Genomic DNA, 16,684 nt, shown 5'->3' with positions numbered 1-16,684 from the left:
AATGGTTGCGTTTGCATTTCTGACGGCGTGATAGGCTGAGGAAATTCGGGTGGATAAGACCTCTGCCAAATGGTAAGCTGAAGTACTCACATTGACACCCAACATTTCAACTGAACAAGAGACAGTCTGAGGATCTGCCAGAGGTTAATTACCCTTGTGTCATGTGTCAGCATTTCAGATCAGGCCATGTGATCCCTTTAAAAACTGTTTATAGACAGACTTTACCACCAGTTGCCAATTAAGATGTCTGAGAACAACTGACGACTGCATTATTGGTTGCTACATTGTCCTGTTTGAACAGTGAACACGTCAAACTAAGAGAAGAGGTCATTCATTTCAAATATTCAGCGTAGCTGGAACCGAATCCTGTTTGGGTGTCTGGGTTCCACAGTGCAATATTTTTGTTCTGAGACAGCTTTCAGATTTTAAAAACAGACATTCCAGCGAAAACATTTTAGGAAGAAAAAGACAGTTAGGACCCAATCATTTTAACCACATATGGCAAAACGGGAACTTGACTACTGACACAATTGGATTAATTTGGGACTTTTCCTGCAAGAGGAGACGGTTTCAAAATGAATACTTGAGCCTTCACATCGCTCTGTGTCCAAGCGATTAACTACTAGGATTTTAATTCCGATTGCAACTCCCTGTTACTAAACTTCTCTCGTCTCTACCTCTTCAAGATTAACCTGTTGAGGGGCAGCACGGTGGGACAGTGGGTTAGCACTGCGGCCTCACGGCGCTGAGGTCCCAGGTTCGATCCCGGCTCTGGGTCACTGTCCGTGTGGAGTTTGCACATTCTCCCCGTGTCTGTGTGGGTTTCACCCCCACAACCCAAAGATGTGCAGGCTAGGTGGATTGGTCGCGCTAAATTGCCCCTTAATTGGGAAAAAAATAATTGGGTACTCGAAATTCATTAAAAAAAGATTAACCTGCTGGCATGAACACCCTGAGCAAAACTTAAATGTTACTTAAAACTTAAAGGCTTGCAAAGACCTGTTTGAGGAATAACCACTATCCTTCGCACTCAAATAATGGGAGACATTTTTTTGCTGGATCGAGTCTCACAGCTTGACTGAACTTTAAAATTGAGATTTGCAGACTAAAATTCCCTTTTGTGTTCCTCGTCTTCTGGTCCATTTCAAATAAATATTGTTCCCCCCAGATATTAATGACCAAAATTCAAGGATCTCACCCATTAAACCCAATGCAGGTTTAGCCGTCATTAAACAGCTGATCCTTCTCCTTTAGATGTCAAAGGCAGATCAGACCCACAGCGACAGAACCTCCACCACAGATCGGGCAAGGAGGCAGGTCTCAAACCCCCCCCCCCCCCTCGCCCCCCAGAACGGGGATCGAACCCTGTGCTGTTGGCATCAATCTCATCCACACCAGCCATCTGAGCTAACCAGCAACCCCTTCCCCACCCCCAATGTGTCACAGGACCCCCTGTCACAGCATTACAAAGTACTAAATATTCACTTCACATTGCACAGTTAACAAACATAAACAGAAGCAAAGCAGCAAGACATCCCTGCCCTCTTTGACAAATAACCACAATACAGTCATTTATTCCAGAAGGATTCATCATTCCACCATGAAAATAACATGACCTTTACATGGATTAAATTCAGGAAGCCTTCTCAAGGACAAAGGAAGCCGTTCAGAATTTATCTACAGTGCGATTGGTCACAGACCCCACTGTGGACCCACTGTATTGGGCGAATAAATGAGGGGCATTAGGTGAGAAAGTGTCCGACGAGGAGTCAGATTAGAGTCGAAATGCAGGGGTAAATATCCCGGTCCAGTTCCCTGCGAGAATCGTCACGGTGGGACGGACAATTTGATGTGAGCCAGAAATTCCAGCCCGGGGTTTCGGGATGGGCAGACCGGAACATTCCGCCCGTTCACTCTGCTTCTCTCTCCACACATGCTGCCAGACCTGCCGAGTATTTCCAAGATTTTGTTTTTAATTTCAGATATCCGGCATCTGCGGTATTTTGCTTTTATTAACTTCAACTGCACTCTTTAATATTTCCCATTCTATGTGCTTTTCCAGGGAAAGCTCATTGAAAAAGCTGCCACTGGATTAAAAGTACCCGCTCCACACAGTGGCGCAGTGGGTTAGCCCTGCTGCCTCACGGCGCCGAGGTCCCAGGCTCGATCCCGGCCCTGGGTCACTGTCCGTGTGGAGTTTGCACATTCTCCCCGTGTCTGCGTGGGTTTCGCCCCCACAACCCAAAGATGTGCAGGTTATGTAGATTGGCCATGCTAAATTGCCCCTTAATTGGAAAAATTAATCCAGTACTCTAACTTTTAACAAAAAATAAATAAAAGTACCCCTCCAACACAATGCTGGCACAAAGGCAGGTAGAACAAGAGTCTTGTGCAATCACTGCATCATTTATTGTCCCCAGACATCTACCACATACAGTTCCTCCCCACTCAGACAGGCACTATATTAACAAGATTAAGTCCCGCCCATTGGGCCAGACTGTTTAAATATTTGAAAACATAAATTGCGACCCAAGACATGAGAAAACATTCGAGTTAATCTACATTGTTAGAACCATAAATAGACAACATTACAAAAAACAGAAAACCCATTGAATTGCTGCATATTCAAATGAACTTATAACAATACTTCCCCCCCCCCCCCGGTTTCATAAATGCAAACCCACTCCCCTGCCCTATTCCTGAATCCCTCTAATTCCACCCAACCATCACATCTTTTGGACACTCATTTTAGCGTAGCCAATCCACCTAACCTGCACATCTTTGGACTTGTGGGAGGAAACCGGAGCACCCGGAGGAAACCCCACGCAGACACTGGGAGAACGTGCAGACTCGACACAGACAGTGACCCAAGGCCGGAACGGAACCTGGGTCCCTGGCGCTGTGAGGCAATGCTAACCACAAATGTCAGTTGCAGGTTTCACTTCAACACAGGCTCTCTATTATACGGCCATCCCTTGTCCCCACTTTGGGTCCTAGCGGAGGAATGCGGAAAGCATAGCTCATGAACAAAACACTCAAGTGGTACACAGACCTCGGTTCCTCTTTTTTCCTTTAATGGAAAGAATTGAAAAAAAAAAAGAAAGGTAAGCAAACAGTATAGATACAGTGGCACAGGTGATTGTTTACAAAGTCAGTCGCCAGTAATGTAATTTGTGCAACTAAACAAGATGTTTATACTTTGTTTCTGAGTGTGTGCATGAGTGAGAGAGAGAGATATGTTTTTTCTTTAGAAATTTAGAATACCCAATTATTTTTTTCCAATTACGGGGCAATTTAGCGTGACCAATCCACGTACCCTGCACATCTTTGGGTTGCGGGGGTGAGACATGCAGACACGGGGAGAACGTGCAAACTCCACACGGGCAGTGACCCGGGGCTGGGATCGAACCTGGGTCCTTAGCGCTGCGAGGCAGCAGTGCTAACCACTGCGCCACAATGCCACCCGAGAGAAATGTTTTTTTAACCGGGATCTGTCACAATACTTGTCTGGTAATGCAACTTGTATTTATAGAGCACCTTCACTGTAATAAAATATCCCAAGGCGCCTGACAAACAAAATTAAAAGCTGAGCCACATGAAAGGAATATATTATTAGGAACATAGGAAATAAGAGGAATAGGCCATTCAGCCCATCGAGCTTGCTCTGACATTCAAACAGAATACAGCTGATCATTTATCTCTATCCTATTTTTCCCACTATTCCCTTATCCCTGATGTCATTAGTACCTAGAAATCTATCCATCTCAGTCTTGAACATACTCAATGAATGAGCTTCCACAGGCCTCGGTGGTAAGGAACCCTTAAGGGATAGGCTTTGAGGAGCATCTTGAAGGATGTGAAAAGTGGAGGGGCAGAGGTTAGGATTGGGAGGGAGTGCCCAAGTTAAGGGCCCAGGCAGCTGAAGGCAAGGACACCAATGAAAATAAGGAGTATTCAAGATGCCAGAATTGAAACTAATTTAAATATAAAAATTGCAAAAACAAAGTCTCCTCTGAATGAAAGTGGGATTCCTACTTAATCATAGAATTGTACGGCACAGAAGGCAGCCATTCAACTCTTTTTGTTGTACCAGCTCTTTGAACAAGTTAGTTCCAACCCCTGCTCTTTCCCCACAGCCATGCATTTGATTTATATTGGAATGTTTCCATACAAAACAACTAACAGGTTTTATGCAGATGGATAGATTCCATAAAGGATAACTAACACTCTGTTAACAAGACTCGGCACTGTTCTCAACATCAGCCAATTAAACATTAGGCAGACTGATTCCATTGTCTTTGGAGCCAACATAATGTTTGCAACACCCTCCTCGCCACTGTCGCAGGCTGAACTAGGCTGTTAGCAACCTAGGTGTCCGATTTGACATCGAGGTGACCTTCCGAGCCAAATCCTCACCATCATCAACACCACCAACCATCACCCACCTCCATAATATCTCCAGCCCTGACTCAGTCCATCTACTGTGGAAACCCTCACACATGTTTTTGCTGCCTCCAGACTAGACTATTGCTTTCCTGGCTGCCATCCCATTTTCCATCCTCCATTAACATGAGCTAATCGAAAACTCTTCTGTTCATATGCCAGCTCACATTATTTGCTCTAGCGGCGCAATGGCTAGCACTGCTGCCTCACGGCGCTGAGGTCCCAGGTTCGATCCCGGCTCTGGGTCACTGTCCGTGTGGAGTTTGCACATTCTCCCCGCGTCTGCGTGGGTTTCACCCCCACAACCCAAAGATGTGCAGAGTAGGTGGATTGGCCACGCTAAATTTCCCCTTAATTGGAAAAAATGAATTGGGTACTCTAAATTTATTAAATAAAAATATTAGCTCTATTTGCTCATTACCCTTGTTCTCACTGATTCACTAATGCTTCAAACATCCTTACCCTTGAATTCCAATGACTCCATGGACCTCACGCCTCCCAATTTCTATAACCTCCTCCAGCCCTACAACCCCCAAGAATTTTGCCTTGCAATGTTGGTTTCTTTTAGCAGCCATCTTGAGATGTAGAAACATTGAAATTCGCTTCCCAAACCACCCCGTCACTGCTTCAAGATATTTCATGGACCTACCACTTTGATCAAACATTTGGGCACTTGTTTGAACATCTCCCTCTTTGGCTTGACATCAACGTTTTCAAGTCTTATTATGCTCCGTGAAGTGCTTTGGCAAGTATTTAAACATTGTTAAAGGCACTATACATCTGCTCCGAATGCCAATTAATCAAGCTGGATCATGCTTTTGAGTCCCAACCGCCTTATTGATGAGACGGAAGAGCAGTAAAGTAAAAGAAAAGATTGCACTCGGGAACCCTCAACCTCGTGGGATGTCCTGACTTATCGACCCAAAGACACACACACACACACACACACACACCGTTCGGAGGATGCAAATCTTGTAAGTAGCTCACTTTGCACATGACCAGCAAGGGCTCAATAGTTCAGCAATTGGGAAGATTGTAAGGGGAATTATGTGTAAATAAAAACTTTTATTAAAACCAGGAAGTATTTACTTGTATCTTGAATCTAACCTGGGCACCCACACAGCAAGTGCTCTCATAAACCCTCAGTAAAAGCACCATGTAAAAGGCAGCCATTATCACCTATTTCTACTGAATGTTACTTCCATTATTCCAGTGTGTAGTACAGGCCTACACTTGGCCCAATGACAATAAAGTATTTTCCTTGGTCTGTGGAAGGTGATAGCGACTTGGCAGATGAGGTTGACTTGGGAGGCGATTTTACTTAGCTCTGATTACTTCCAGGCAACGTTTGGGTTACCCCTTTTCTTTTGGGAGTTTCTTCAGACCCATACAATTAAAGGGTCCCATGTTCAAGGTTATGACCCCATGGCCAATGACAGAACCAGCAAAACTTCAATTACAGTGGAGGAAGAGCTACAATTGAGGCACAATAATAGTCTACAGGTAGTGGATCCTTCCGGAAGAGGACTTGTGTATTCCAAACACATGGAAGGTAATGGGAAAGCACCCCAGATGCTTTTTCCTTAGTCACATTGCTCATTGAAATTGAAAGTAAGAGACGTCAAAGGAAACCACAAAGAGTGTAGAGAAGGCCTACCCTTAGTAAATGTGGATAGTGGTATTGATCTGCCTATGTTATTGCACCACATTCAGGGTGAGAAATGCTACCGGTACTGACTCTGGGATACCCATATTGTCAATAAACATCCACAATCTTCCTCCTCCAGCTGCCATGCACCATGAGGGCAGTTCTGACCATCAACTTCCATTCGATTGATCATTGATTAGACAAAGTACAGCAGTGCTTTGCCATTGCCTTCTGCATTATGGCCGATGTGGCAGCTCTTAAACCCGTTTAGCCATGTTTTTGAACTCTCCAATCACACAAGTTTAAAAAAAAAATTAAACAGGATCTTTATTATTTTTGAATACATTTATTTTACAATAGCCATTCTCCCGCATTATTTACACATCATGGCCACCATAGAACCTGGAGAGGAAATCTGTGGGTCGGGGGCTTTCTGTTTCGTGGAAGTAGCGCATGATGTGTGTCCGCTGTTTCCATACTTTAATAGTTTCTTCAAGATCCATTTTACCCTTAATCACCAGCATGTCAATGATCCGGGGGTCGGTGACATGGGCATTTTTCATGAACATTTCCCGCACTTTATCCCGTCCCTGTTTCACGGAGATGTCCAGGTGGAATTTCTGTATGGTGTTGGGCACCTCCCGGTACCAGGCCCGGTAAAGCTCCCGCACCCGCCGCTTGGCCTCGCTCTGGTTCCGGGACAGTAAAGGCTTCACCACCTTGACCGAGCCCATCACCCTGGTGCTGCCTGCCGCCGCCATCTTGGCCCGAACCCCCAATCACACTAATTTTTAAGCATATAACAAGCTCTACTCACTACTCCAGATACCAAAGTTCATTTGTGATCGATAGAACACATTTAAATGAGAACATTAAAAATCCTTTACTTGGAATTATCCTATATCAATCCAATACAACCCTATCCATAAAACAAATGAACGGTGTGATCTCAAATCAAACGGCATTTTCTTATTTAATACTATACAGTACCAGCCTTATGTGGTGCGTGCTCTACATCTAACTATAGTCAATTAGATTTGTTTTTCTGTCAACATATGGAGTCATGTGGAGTCTGCACATCCTCCCCATGACTGCGTGGGTTTCCTCCGGGTACTCCGGTTTCCTCCCACAGTCCAAAGATGTGCAGGTTGGGTGGATTGGCCATGAAAAATTGTCCAAAATTCTATGATTAACCTAGGACAAAAGTTCGGCGCAACCAAGAAGGGCCTGTTCTGTGCTGTATTTCTCTATCTCATAATTGGTGTTTTTTTTCCAATTAGGTGGATTAGCCACGCTAAATTGCTCCCTAACTTGCACATCTTTTGGGTTGTGGGGGTGAAACCCATACAGACACGGGGAGAATGTGCAAACTCCTCACGGACAGTGACCCAGGGCCAGGATCGAACCCGGGTTCCTGGCGCCTTGAAGCAGCAGTGCTAACCACTGCGCCACCCTACATAATTGGTGTTTTAAACACCCACCCCATGAATGCGTTGGCTCCTGTGATACAGGTCCATGGTATCATGCTCCAAATTAATGTTTGATTATTGGCGGGAGAGTAAATGGCAGCAAGGTATCCTGACATGGGAATGTTGTGCGATGAAGACAGAATTCAGTTCAATTTTATCCTCAGTTACTTGCAGCATTAATGCAAATCAGAGGCTCTAAAAATGTACCAAAAAAACCACCATCCGATTCAGGTGAAGATGCAAGTTCCAATCAACAAACCTTTGATTTTAAGAGCTTAAGATAGTTACTTAAATCCCAGGAGATGAGAAATAAGTAACCCACTGACTTGTAGTTATTGAAAAGACAGTGAATCCACCATTATCTTTCAATTAACCCAAAAACCTTTTACAATGTTTCTCTTGGTCTCAATGCACCTTAGGGATAAGGGAGAAATTGTGACAATTAACCGCGCATCCCCAAAAACAGAGCCATTTCAGTCTCAGAAAACAGGAAGGAGTCTTTACACAACTGGAATATTGCAGAAAAGAGACATGTTTCTGAACCTTTTATCCTCAAACTACCAGATGAATTTACTTTTCAGGAGAAAATAAAATGTGCTGATAGGTTACATTTGCCTCACGCCACACAGGTTACACTCACCTCGCCACACGAGTGCCAGGCAATGACCATCTCCTACAAGAGAGGATCTAATCACCACCCATCGACATTCAATGGCATTACCATCGCTGAATCCCCTACAATCATAGATCAGAAACAGAACTGGACTAGCCATATTAATACTGTGACTACCAGGGCAGGTCAAAGACTAGGAATCTTAAGGTAACACCTCCTCCTGACCAGCCCCCCCTCCCTCCCAAACCTGTCCACCATCCCCAAGGCACAAATCAGGAATGTAATGGAATACTCTCCACTTGCCTGGATGAGTGCAGCTTCAACAACACTCAAGAAGCTCAACACCATCCAGGACAAAGTAGCCCGCTTGATTGCTCCTCCTTCCACAAACATTCAAACCCTCCACCACTGACGAACTGTGTGTACCATCTACAGGATGCACTGCAGTAACTCGCCAAGGTTCCTTAGACAGCACCTTCCAAACCCAAGCCCACTACCATCTAGGACAGGAGCAGCAGATACCTGGGAACCCCACCACCTGGAAATTCCCCTCCAAGTCACTCTCCACCCCGACTTGGAAATATATTGCCGCTCCTTCTCTGTCACTGGAGCAACATCCTAAAACTCGCTCCTGAACAGCACAATGGGTGCACCTACAACTCCAGGACTGCAGCAGTTCAAGAAGGCAGCTTACCACCACCTTCTGAAGGGCAACTACAGATGGGCAATAAATGCTGGTCTAACTAGCGACACCCACATCCCGCAAATGAAGAAAAAGTGAGCAAGTCAACTAGGCTGAACTGCAGCCATGGAGAAAGCAAGTAGGGAATGATATGCTCCTGGGCAATTCAAAGAAAAGGTGCATGGCTTAAACATATTCCTTTTGTTTGCAGAGAACAAGTATGTGCGTATTGCTGGCAGTAAGGGCAAATGAGTCATGATAAAGAGTTCAACTGATTATCTTAAATTAGTTGTTAGTTTACCATAGCCATAGAATTTACAGTGCAGGAGACCATTCGGCCCATCGAGTCGGCACCAGCTCTTGGAAAGAGCACCCTACCCAAGCCCACACCCTATCCCCATAACCCAGTAATCCCACCCAACACTAAGGGAAATTTTGGACACTAAGGGAAATTTAGCATGGCCAATCCACCTAACCTGCACATCTTTGGACTGTGGGAGGAAACCCACGCACACACGGGGAGAACGTGCAAGACTCCACAGACAGTGATCCAGCCGGGAATTGAACCTGGGATCCTGGAACTGTGAAGCAATTGTGCTAACCAATATGCTACCGTGCTGCTTTAGTTGGCTACACTATACTGTTGATCTACAGTTAAACCTAGTTATGCATCTTCTATCTCCCTGCCAATCTCCCTCCCTGCCTGGGGCTGTTTCAGCAGTGGGCTAAACAGCTGGCTTGTAATGCAGAACAAGGCCAGCAGCGCAGGTTCAATTCCCGTACCGGCCTCCCCGAACAGGCACCAGAATGTGGCGGCTAGGGGCTTTTCACAGTAACTTCATTGAAGCCTACTTGGGACAATAAGCGATAATTATTAATATTAAGTTAACAAGGAATTTGTTAACCCCAAACCCCAAGATTGGCCAGTCCAGCTGAGTTCCAACAAAGTGAAACCGGGCCAGTTCAACACTTAGAAATATCCAATAACATTGCCCATTTTGTTTTATTTGCATATACTGCTATCACCAGACTCTATCATAGCAAAATAGGGTTGGGATGGTGCTGCAGAATATTACTTTCTTTTCTTTTTAAAAATTTACAGTACCCAATTTATTTTTCCCCCAGTTAAGGTGCAATTTAGCGTGTCCCCCTCACCCCCTCTGGGGGACTCCCGGAATCTGGCACATCATAATTGAAGGTTCTTTTGTTTTTCTGCCTCTGTCGATAGTTCAGGCAGCGTCCTATTGGGCCCCCCTCCACCAACACCCAGACTCCTGCCCTCCCCACCACCCTACTTTCCCCTCTCTCTCCTCCCCTTCCTTTCCCTTTTGTTGGTACAGAGACGAGGGTATCTCTCCAGCGCAATTTAGTGCATGTACCATTTGTTTTATGTACAACGGTGTTGTGAACGATTTTAATAATCAGAGTATCCACCCCCCCCCCATTGATACTGAGGGGAAGGTACCCTGTTTCTCCGAAACAAAATTAGTGTTTGTACCGTGCATATATTTGACCGTGCCTATAATTTTACTGTTTTAATAAAAAGATATGGCCAATCCACCTACCCTACACATTTTTGGGTTTGTGGGAGTGAAACCCACGCAGACACAGGGAGAATGTGCAAACTCCATATGGACAGTAACCCAGAGCCGGGATCGAACCTGGGACCTCTGTACCAAAAACATTACTCACAACAGAACTTCACCCTCTTAATTCAACTAGTGCAGTTTGGACATTGTTGTCCAATGTTGATCCCAAGAGCAAGTTATATTTTTCGCTTTAAAAAATCCCTTAAATTAATCTGTCAGGCATTTGCAATGAAGAGTACCACAAAATTTCCTCTATTCTTAATAGACTTTATTAGGTTGTATACAATGTCTACAGCATAGTGGATAAAGAGTTAATGTTTCCAAATCATACAGGACTGCAATAATAGAATATTGTTGAGGACAGTTCAGTAGATTCAAGTTCATGTACATGCTGCACGAGATTAGTGAAAAGCAGGTCCAATAATAGACAATGGGCAGCTTGATGACTGAAATTAAGAACAGATGCAGCCCCTCAGTCTGTGCAACATTCTAAAGGGGAACACAAGAGAGGCAACCACTTGGACAGTCTTGTAATAAATTAAAACCGGTTTAACAATCTAGATTGGCATAATATAGTCTCACCCCCTATTTAACACGTTAAAAAGATCCTGATCATTGCTGCAGTCAGCCAAGCACTTCAAGGATGTTCAAGGAACAGTGGGTATTGGACAATTACTGGGGCTTTTCAAAAGGTACAATTAGAAAAGCAATCAATTGGTGCAGTTTTTCTGGTTGACAAGATTCCCTTTCAACATGTTGTTGAGCCAAAGAGCTTCAAGTTCACCTGGCAGTTATTGCAAGTGTGTGTGTGTGTATATCAGATACATTTTCATTATGTAAAACAATCAAGAGACTAAAATTCTTTGCTTTGCGGCTCCAACACCGCTCATTTTAGAGAATCCTTAAAAATGGCCATGTTTAAGAGGGAGCGGATGAATGGAAGGTGGAGAATTCTTCACAAAAGCTTGCACAGGAGGAGGAGGAGATGGAAGATAGCAGCTCTTCAGCTTACCCAGGCCAGAAGTATTCAAAAAAGGGAAAAAAAAAACACCCTTACAGATGACACTGTGTGATTACTGCAATGGATGAAATTAGCAGGTATATCCGGTTAGCATTCGATGCAGTTACATGCTGTATTTAAAATTCCAAAGGAATCATGATCAGGGAAAATTAGAAGTCACCAAGATACATCCAAATCAAATGATCCCACTGCAGCTATCACCTACTCCACATTGAAGCTTACAGCCAACATTTTTTCCCCCTTTTCTTTTAAAAATAAATAAATTTAAGAGTACCCAATTCATTTTTTCCAATTAAGGGGCAATTTAGTGTGGCTAATCCACCTACCCTGCACATCTTTGGGTTGCAGGGGCGTAACCCACGCAAACACGGGGAGAATGTGCAAACTCCACACGGTCAGTGACCCAGATACAGGATCGAACCTGGGACCTCAGCGCCATGAGGCAGCAGTGCTAACCACTGCACCACCGTGCTGCCCATAGCTTTAAGCCAACATAAGCATTTGGACCAACATTTTATTTCCGGTCACATTACATGACTATATATTGACTGTAAATATCTGCTAATGATCAGGTTGGTCAGCCTCTGTCTCAATATTGATTAATGTAGTTCAATTCTGAACTATGGACATCACTTGGTAAAACCGTCAGTTTACAATATTCCCTTTAAACAATCCCTTCCCCTCGAGACACAGGATTTCCCTTCCAAATACATGACAAATGAAATTGCTTAAGGCTCATTAACAAGGCACCCTACAGCAGCTTTCAATAGATGCTTATTCTTAGAGATGTCGTCTGTACAGGATGCATTTAAAACTATTTTGGTTGTTCTCTTAACCGGATTAACACCCTGATGAAGTGAAACAGAATAAAAACCAAGGAAATTGTACAAACTGGCACCCATACAGAAGAATGTAGATATTTGGAAAACAGCAAGTGTGCAGAGAGAAAACGTGAGAAAAGATTAGCATTATTACATGTTGGAGAATATATATGAAAAGCACAGCAAGGACAGGACAGGGAACTGAACAAGTGGCACGGATAGCAGGCATTCTGTGGATATCCTATTGCAGACATCTGTAGGATTTCAACTCCGCACACAACGACTTTTGTTTGCTCTAGAAGTAAACAAAACCCAAACTTAAAAGTTAAATTTTATTTCAAGATAGCTTTACAACAACCATTTCATTCACATATTGCACATTGGAACCAATCGATGCTGCACCACATTAGGACACATCAGGTACAGTCCCCAAAACTAGTCACTTATAACAGTTATTTCTGAAGTGAAGCTATTAGAGGAGTTTGCTACCAGACCTGCTAGTAAGAGTCTTTGTGGGGTTTTTTTTGTCGTTGATAGAAGTGTTTGGCTTGAAAAGACAGCAGTCTTTTAATTCACAATGCAGATATATTCTTGTGCATTTCAGTTACCACGAAAAAAGCAATATGTCAACAAAAAAAAAAGAGATTGGACCAAACAAAAAAAAAGTGAAGGTGAGGTAATTCAATAATTTAAACATAGATTTGGTTTAGTTTTCTACCAGGAAAAAAACCATGGAGGTAAGGAAATCAATAGTGTAACGGTTCCCTTTGGATCCTTCAAGGACGCCGCTAATTGGACCAGTTGTCAACAATTTCCCCTGCGCTCGAATAGCCAACTGACTTTTCACCAACCCCTCCTCTCTTCCCAATCCCAAGTACCACCTGGCAGTGTTTATCCATAAAGACTTCTACAGCAGCTATTAATATACCGGATCCTCAGCACTATTTGCCTATGGCAGAAAACAGGGATAGATTTCCATTTTTTGAAAAAGTTTTCACACCAAATTTTTAAAAAAGGAAAGCTGCTTTTGAAATTAAAAACAACAAGCAAATCCCTCAAATTGGAAGAATTAGTTTTGCATTTTGATTTCAGAAAGGATTAATGGAAAGGTTTGTATTGACATATACACTAAAATATATATTCACACCCAACATGTAAAACCTCTTTCGATCCTCAAAATAATTGGATTTTAAAATAAAGACGTTTGTTTAAACAAAAACAAAAAAAAATCTCATGGAGCTGCTGAGCTTTGGGGTAAAAGATGATTCGAGTTCGAAAATAATGCCCACCGCATAATGGATGGAGGATCAGCAGAATAACTGCCTGAATACATGTCTTTTAGAGTCCATTGCTTAAGCCGTCACTGGTACAGAAGGTAACTCTTCAGAGATGCTGGTAGTGGTAGCGAGTGGATTTCATTCAAGCGATCCTTGCCTAGAGCGACGCGTACTGAACGCCGACAAAGATCCATCAACGGCAGTGGTTCAGCTGGAGAAGGAGAGAAAAAGAAAGTGTGAAAACAGGGTTCGTTGTTACATGATGTTATATTGCATTGTGACGATATACAGTAACCATTCAAAAAGCTGTGCAGAAGTTTAAACATGGAAAATATGCACTTCCTCAAAATGCGTTCCAACCTTCAAAAGGCATCAACAATGTCAAAGGTCCAAAAGTAAAAACACATCACCTACCGCACAATTATTCCCCTCCATTGTCACTTGCCACTCGCTGACATACAACTGATTTTATTTAGTGTCCCGGATTTTAGTGTCCCAGGTTTCATGAATTACTAAACAAATTATTGCAACTACTGAATATTTTCAGGCAAGAAATGCAAAAGATTTCCAAGTAATAGTGAAATGACCTGGTGTTCCCTACACTAGACTAACTTTCAAAGGTTAATGACAGAGTGCATTTACACATAAGGTACTTGCACACAATAGCTTGGTTTATGGGATTAGACAGATGTTTCAAGTTAACCTCAACTATTTTCCTTTCCGTTCCCACTGTGTCTTGTATTTTGTAGTGCATGGAGCATACATGACATTTAACATCCACAAAAAAGTTGCACGAGGTGCTACAGGAAGAGCATCACTATGGAAATGTGACCAGTCTTCTGATTGCAGTCCAGTCCTAATGAATAAATCAGCTTTGTACAAAATAAATTGAATAAGAGTTTTGCAGTGAAAAGTAGGATTGATTCCAAATCCACAGGGAGAAACTAATCCTTCAGCTAAATGTGTTAACATGTCTGATCAGAATGCAGATTCAGCATCTTTGAATGACACAGCAAAGACAGTGGAACTGCTTCCTTGAAGGAATTGAGAAATAGACTGCACCCGGGATGGTCATGGAAGCCAGGTTGCCAAAGATAAAATGTTCCGAATTAAGTATTTGTTCTTGCCCTACGAACCATTGACCACACTTTGCTCCATTCATTCCTCCAAAGCTACTTCCATCACAAGCAAGTTATTTAATTTAAAATTACGAACATTTACTTTACCAGCAACTTGGATACTATAAGTTCATAAGATATAGGAACAGAATCAGCCATTCGGTCCATTGAGTCTGCTCTGCCATTGTATCGTGGCTGATATGTTCCTCATCTGCTACACGCAATGTTACAGACCAAGAGCTGGATTGCGAAATTACTGGAGGCCAAGTTCATCCCTGATTCAGAACAAAACCTAATTCAAGCAGGTCACCGCAAAATATGTTCTTATGAAATCAGAACATGATATTGGAAAAATTGTAACCACAAAATTATAACTTTAGTGCAGTCTGATGACACTGCACTTTTGTAATTCTTTCCAAATTGAATTAATTACAATGGATGAGTTTACTTAAAATCGATTACACGTTTTAACTTTCCCAGCTCTGATTAAAGAGAGTTGACCTGAACCACTAACCGTTTCCCTCTCTCCAGATGCTGTCTGAACTGCCGAGATCTAGCATTCGGGCTTCCCAATCAGGGTGCAATAAAGGACATTTAACCAGCGATCACCTGCTCAGAATCATTAGGTCTTCAACATCCATTCAATTTCTGGTATTTGGCAGTCCCGCCTCAGATCAGTGCAGGCAGCAGGAAACAACACAGCAAAAGGGTTTTAAAATAGGAAAAGGTTGTTACAACCTATTGGCTGAAATAAGCTGCAAGAGCTGATGAGGAACCAGAATTGATCATTTCCAATATATTTAATAGCTTTTGTTTTGTAATACCCAGTTTCAGCAACGTACAAGCTAAGCTTAAGATTCTGTCAGCACAGGGGAGCATTTATCCTTCGCCTTAATAATATATATACTTTTATATAAAATAAAACACCATCCACAGAGTCAATGCGTGAAGCCTTGCTTCTCTTTAAATAAATTTAGAGTACTCAATTTCCCCCCCCCCCCCCCCCCCAATTAAGGGGCAAATTTAGCATGGCCAATCCACTTCACCTGCACATCTTTAGGTTGTGGGGGTGAAACCCACACAGACACATGGCAAATGTGCAAACTCCACATGGACAGTGACCCAGGGCCGGGATTGAACCCGGTTCCTCAGCGCCACGAGGCAGCAGTGCTAACCACTGCGCCACCGTGCTGCCCATTAACTCACCTTAGCCAAATTGATCTTTTGAGTCAGCCATTTTTCAGAAAGTACAACAGCTTGTTTCACCCAAATCGCCCTTGTTGATTGTTATCCTTCCCCATGGATTACCCAGCCTGGATCCGACATCCTTGCATTCCCTTTTCCTTTAAGCATGGGACTTGTAGTACAAAGGTCTAGCATATTAAAGGTTAGTGTGGGACTGAGTACAGTACTGCCCACACACAAGTGAAGAGACCATGTGACCTACACCTATGGGGTTAGTCTCATGTTGGACAGAGCCATGTGCACAAGCACCACAGAGACATCTCCTAGCTTGAATCTTCACTGAGTATATGCACATAGTCTTTGAAGACTTCATAAAGACCTAGCCAACACCCAACATCAGGACAAATCTATTCTTGTACATCAACGTTGTCTTTCAGCTCTTGTCAACTCTGGTAACGTGTTCCACAGCCCTTGGTATAAATTAATCATTTAGATGAAGTTGAATAACCTGGTGCTACACTGTCAAGTCACATTTTCCTTGCTTCAGAAACAGAGCGGCCCTTTGAGCCTGCTCCACCATTCATTATCATACAACTCAATAGCCCAATCCCGCTTTCCCCCCCATATCCTTTGATCCCCTTCGCCCCAAGTGCCTAGCACCTACAGTGCACTACACAAAGTTAAACTGCAACAAATGGAGTAAAGCTCAACTTTCCACAGAATGATCTGCAGAAACGGTCAAACTGAACAACGGAGTGAAGAACAAGATCCACTGTTTTCCAGTGTAAACTAAAAAGAGAACAGAATGCTACTCACTC

General features: G+C 43.1%; 2 protein-coding genes across 3 annotated transcripts in view; both read right to left on the bottom strand.

Moving 5' to 3' along the window:
* Positions 1 to 6,402: 6,402 nt before the first annotated feature.
* On the bottom strand, positions 6,403 to 6,857 carry LOC119979692 (NADH dehydrogenase [ubiquinone] 1 alpha subcomplex subunit 6-like). Its single transcript, XM_038822236.1, has one exon. It carries the CDS (start codon positions 6,850 to 6,852, stop codon positions 6,469 to 6,471), a length of 384 nt encoding a protein of 127 aa, XP_038678164.1. The 5' UTR covers positions 6,853 to 6,857; the 3' UTR covers positions 6,403 to 6,468.
* A 3,837-nt stretch (positions 6,858 to 10,694) lies between these two features.
* spsb1 (splA/ryanodine receptor domain and SOCS box containing 1) overlaps positions 10,695 to 16,684 on the bottom strand; it is an 84,574-nt gene continuing 78,584 nt past the window's right edge. The window contains exons 2-3 of one of the 2 annotated variants that reach the window (XM_038821720.1): positions 13,576 to 13,774; positions 10,695 to 12,581 (exon numbers count right to left, since the gene is read on the bottom strand). In XM_038821720.1, coding sequence (XP_038677648.1) covers positions 13,647 to 13,774 — 128 coding nt within the window. In that variant the 3' untranslated portion in view covers positions 10,695 to 12,581; positions 13,576 to 13,646. Of the gene's footprint in view, positions 13,775 to 16,684 lie in introns of both variants that reach the window. The other variant, XR_005463728.1, reaches the window with a different exon arrangement.

The sequence above is a fragment of the Scyliorhinus canicula genome, chromosome 16 (assembly GCF_902713615.1).
Source record: "Scyliorhinus canicula chromosome 16, sScyCan1.1, whole genome shotgun sequence".
Lineage (NCBI taxonomy): Eukaryota > Metazoa > Chordata > Chondrichthyes > Carcharhiniformes > Scyliorhinidae > Scyliorhinus > Scyliorhinus canicula.
The sequence above is the reverse complement of the archived record's forward strand: the minus strand, read 5'-3'. Positions and strand labels throughout refer to the sequence as shown.